Source organism: Rosa chinensis, chromosome 1, assembly GCF_002994745.2.
Source record: "Rosa chinensis cultivar Old Blush chromosome 1, RchiOBHm-V2, whole genome shotgun sequence".
Lineage (NCBI taxonomy): Eukaryota > Viridiplantae > Streptophyta > Magnoliopsida > Rosales > Rosaceae > Rosa > Rosa chinensis.
In genome coordinates, this window is record NC_037088.1 from 49,463,930 (window position 1) to 49,466,132 (window position 2,203).

Sequence of the window (2,203 nt, forward strand, 5' to 3'; positions counted from 1 at the left end):
GAGGTAACCGAATCGTTTTCAAAGCTTGTTGAAAACTTGAAATTCAATTATTTTAACACGACCACATTTGTTTACAGCATTTACAAGAGAGAAAAGATGGACCAAAAAGATAGAATGATGGAAAGGCATTCGACTAAAATGTTATAACTTCTGAGTGTCTCAAATGATAATTGTAACACAAAATTAGGCTAGTGTTGATGATAACCCCCATATTAACAATGGTTCACATTTCAGATTCTAAAAATATTTAACACAATTCCAGCAAGTTATGAGGATATTTGGCACCAAATTAAACCCACATTTGATAACAATGGTCCATCTTTAAGATCCTAGAAATATTTAACACAATTCCAATACGTTATGAGGATATTTGGCACCAAATTAAACCATCATTTGATAACATATATAGTACATAGTGGTCTTGGTGATCCATGAGTCTAGGACTCTAGGATGATCGATCGATCACCTCTTTGCGACGTTATTTTTAAGATAATCAACAAACGCACCAATGTAGTGGTCTTGGTGCAACTTGTGATCTCCAAAAACTGCAGCAGCTTTCCTCGCATTGCTTCTCAGGTGCTCTCCTTCATCTTCCAACATTGCTAGCCTCAGTGTTTTAGCTATTTCATCTCTACTAAGCGACCCGTCTTCGTTGCGCTTCACTTCGGCAGCCAGACCCTTCTCCACCAAAAGCCTTGCATTCAAAGGCTGATCAACAATGATGGGCAACAACACAAGGCAATGCCCAAATTGCAGAGTTTCAATCACAGAACCCCATCCAGAGTGAAACAAAGATCCCCCAACTGATGGGTTCCCCAAAATTTCCATTTGAGGCACCCATCCAAAGCAAACAAGCCCTTTCTCTGATGTTCTGTCAACAAAACCTAAAGGCAGAAAATCATCAACTTCATCATCGTTAGCTGCATTGGGTTTTCTGACTCCCCAAACAAATGGCAATTCTGATAGCTCCAGCCCATGAGCTATCTCATGAACTTGTTCTTTGCTCAGCTTACACTCACTCCCAAATCCCACAAACACAACTGACCTGGGGCTTTGTTTATAGAGCCAATCAAACATAAACCCATCAGGGCTCATTTCCGTATTTTCCCTTTTCCCAGGTTTCTCCGGAGGAAGCACACCAATGGGAATCACTGGCTTTCTAGTAATTTTCTTGTACACTTCCAAGTAGTCTCCTTCAATCTCATTACATGTACGAATTGCCAAAGCTTGACTTGCTGATATAACCTTGGCAAGCCTTGAAGCACCACTAATCCCAGTATTATTTTTACCCCAAAACCCTTGAGGCACATAAATTGCTTCATACTCCTTGAATGCCACCAAAGAAGGAAAAGTGATCCATTCTGGTGGAGATGTCAAGCTTTGGGGTGACGGAAGAGCGTAGTTTCTGTTCACACCGGAGAGATTTTCCAAGGGCCCAAAGAATACACTGCTAGCTGCAGAGAAAGCAGAGAAGTAGACTAGTGGAACACCATACTCTTTGGCAATGTCCACCACCCAATAAGCAGCGAAATCGGGTACTATACAGTCAGGCATTTGATCTGCAATGAATTGCTTGATGGGTTTCTGGAGAAGATCATACGCGATCTGTAAATTGTCGATTTTTTCGAAGGGCACATCGACAGTGGCCTCGGCTCCTTCAGGCAAGAAGTCAGGTTCCAAAGGAGGAAATGAAATGGGGACTAGGTGTATGAAAGGTTGTAAATCAGGTGAGATTTTGGGGAGCCTTTGAATGTTTCTTGGGGTGGCTATGTAGGAGACATGAACTTTGGCTTTGGCCAAGGCTATGGAGAGTTGAAAGAAGGGCATCATATGGCCAAAGGCAGACCACGGGAGCATTACAACATGAAGCTCTTTTGCCATTATTGTTATGTTTTGCTGGAATGAGCTTGCTCATACAATAAGACAATCTGTGTAGAGCGGGGTTTGTGGCTGAGCCTTATAGGATAGAAGGCAACTGTTTTTGCTGTGCGTTATAGCATTATTTATTGAGTCCGTTCTTCAAGAGGTAGATGTGGTCTTCTAGGTATGAACTTCAATTAATGGATCGAGTCCAAGCTAATAAATTGAATGCGGTGCTTAATGAATGTACGTACAATGTTTTTAGAAATTTGGGAAGCGATGTAGTGCACCGATACCGATGTACATTTGTACTAACAGGAGTAACGTCTTCGGTGCTCCGAGC

At 41.8% G+C, this 2,203-nt stretch overlaps 1 protein-coding gene across 1 annotated transcript; it reads right to left on the minus strand.

Annotated features, from left to right (window-relative positions):
- Nucleotides 1-229: 229 nt before the first annotated feature.
- LOC112181634 (putative UDP-rhamnose:rhamnosyltransferase 1) lies at nucleotides 230-1,977 on the minus strand. The gene has a single exon (XM_024320014.2). It carries the CDS (start codon nucleotides 1,879-1,881, stop codon nucleotides 463-465), a length of 1,419 nt encoding a protein of 472 aa, XP_024175782.1. The 5' UTR covers nucleotides 1,882-1,977; the 3' UTR covers nucleotides 230-462.
- Nucleotides 1,978-2,203: the final 226 nt, after the last annotated feature.